The following is a 997-nucleotide window of genomic DNA, read 5'->3' as shown; positions in this document are numbered from 1 at the left end:
AGCGGCAGGAGCCACACCTGCAGGTGGAGCACGACTGCCAGTCCCACGCGTGGACAGGGCTCCTCCCTGACGCCCTCCCTGTCCAGAGGTGGAGTCTGGACAGGCTCAGGGCCCAACCCCCAAGCCCGGGCCTGGGATCAGCCCACAGGGTCCCCCGCAGCCCTGGCCCAGACCTCACACTCACCTGAGAGAAGGCGGGCACGGCCATGCTGTAGGGCCTCTGCTTGAAGGTGCTGGCCGTCTGGGTGGGGAAGCCGCGGGAGGAGGGGCCGTAGTCGGGCGGCGGGAGGGCCAGGTCCTCCTTGTCCAGGAGGTTGCCGGTGCTGCTGCTCTTGCCCGGCTGCAGGCTGTGGGCACGGGCGGTGCTCAGGGACATGCCAGCCCGGGGCCTGGCCTGGCCCCACCTCCCCACGCCGGGCTCTGCCCTTGAAGAGGCGGTGACCAGGGGCTGCTCTCGGCGGCCTGGGTGGCAGCCGCCTGGATCCCAATGACCCCTCCCTCGGAACTGGGCACAAAGATGTGCCAGGGAGAAGCTCAGAAGGTGAGCTGGGCCAGCTGGCGTGAGTGTCCACCAGGACCCAGAAGCTTCCATCCTGGTCAGGGCACATGCCGGGGTGAGGGCTGATGCCCAGTGGGGGGCATGCAGGAGGCAGCTGATCAGGGATGCTCTCTCATCACTGATGTTCCTATCCCCCCCCCCCCCCCTCTTTCTCTAAAACCAATAGAGACGTGTTGAAAGGTAAATAAATTAAGGAGAAGGCGAGACGGCTGCCCCTGTGGGAAACGGCAGCAGGGGTGCCCTGGGTCCAAAAGGGGCAAGTTCGGCCGACGGGTCAGCACACAAGGCCGCCCTCCTCACGGAGCGCCTCCCGCCACGTACCCAGAGCCTCCGACATGCACACGCTGGGCCGAGGGAAGCCCAGCCAAGCTCTGTGCCGGGAGGGCCTGGGCCGCGCTGACAGCTGCTGCCACCAGCACCCACTCCCCGCAGCCTGGC

The 997-nt window shown here is 67.6% G+C and overlaps 1 protein-coding gene across 1 annotated transcript in view; it reads right to left on the bottom strand.

The window, feature by feature from the left end:
* Positions 1-997, bottom strand: part of BAIAP2 (BAI1 associated protein 2) — a 28,078-nt gene that overhangs the window by 1,552 nt on the left and 25,529 nt on the right. The window contains exon 8 of the mRNA XM_015559770.1: positions 18-664. Coding sequence (XP_015415256.1) covers positions 18-664 — 647 coding nt within the window. The remainder of the gene's footprint in view (positions 1-17; positions 665-997) is intronic.

This window comes from Myotis davidii, unplaced genomic scaffold, assembly GCF_000327345.1.
Source record: "Myotis davidii unplaced genomic scaffold, ASM32734v1 scaffold211, whole genome shotgun sequence".
NCBI lineage: Eukaryota > Metazoa > Chordata > Mammalia > Chiroptera > Vespertilionidae > Myotis > Myotis davidii.
The sequence above is the reverse complement of the archived record's forward strand: the minus strand, read 5'-3'. Positions and strand labels throughout refer to the sequence as shown.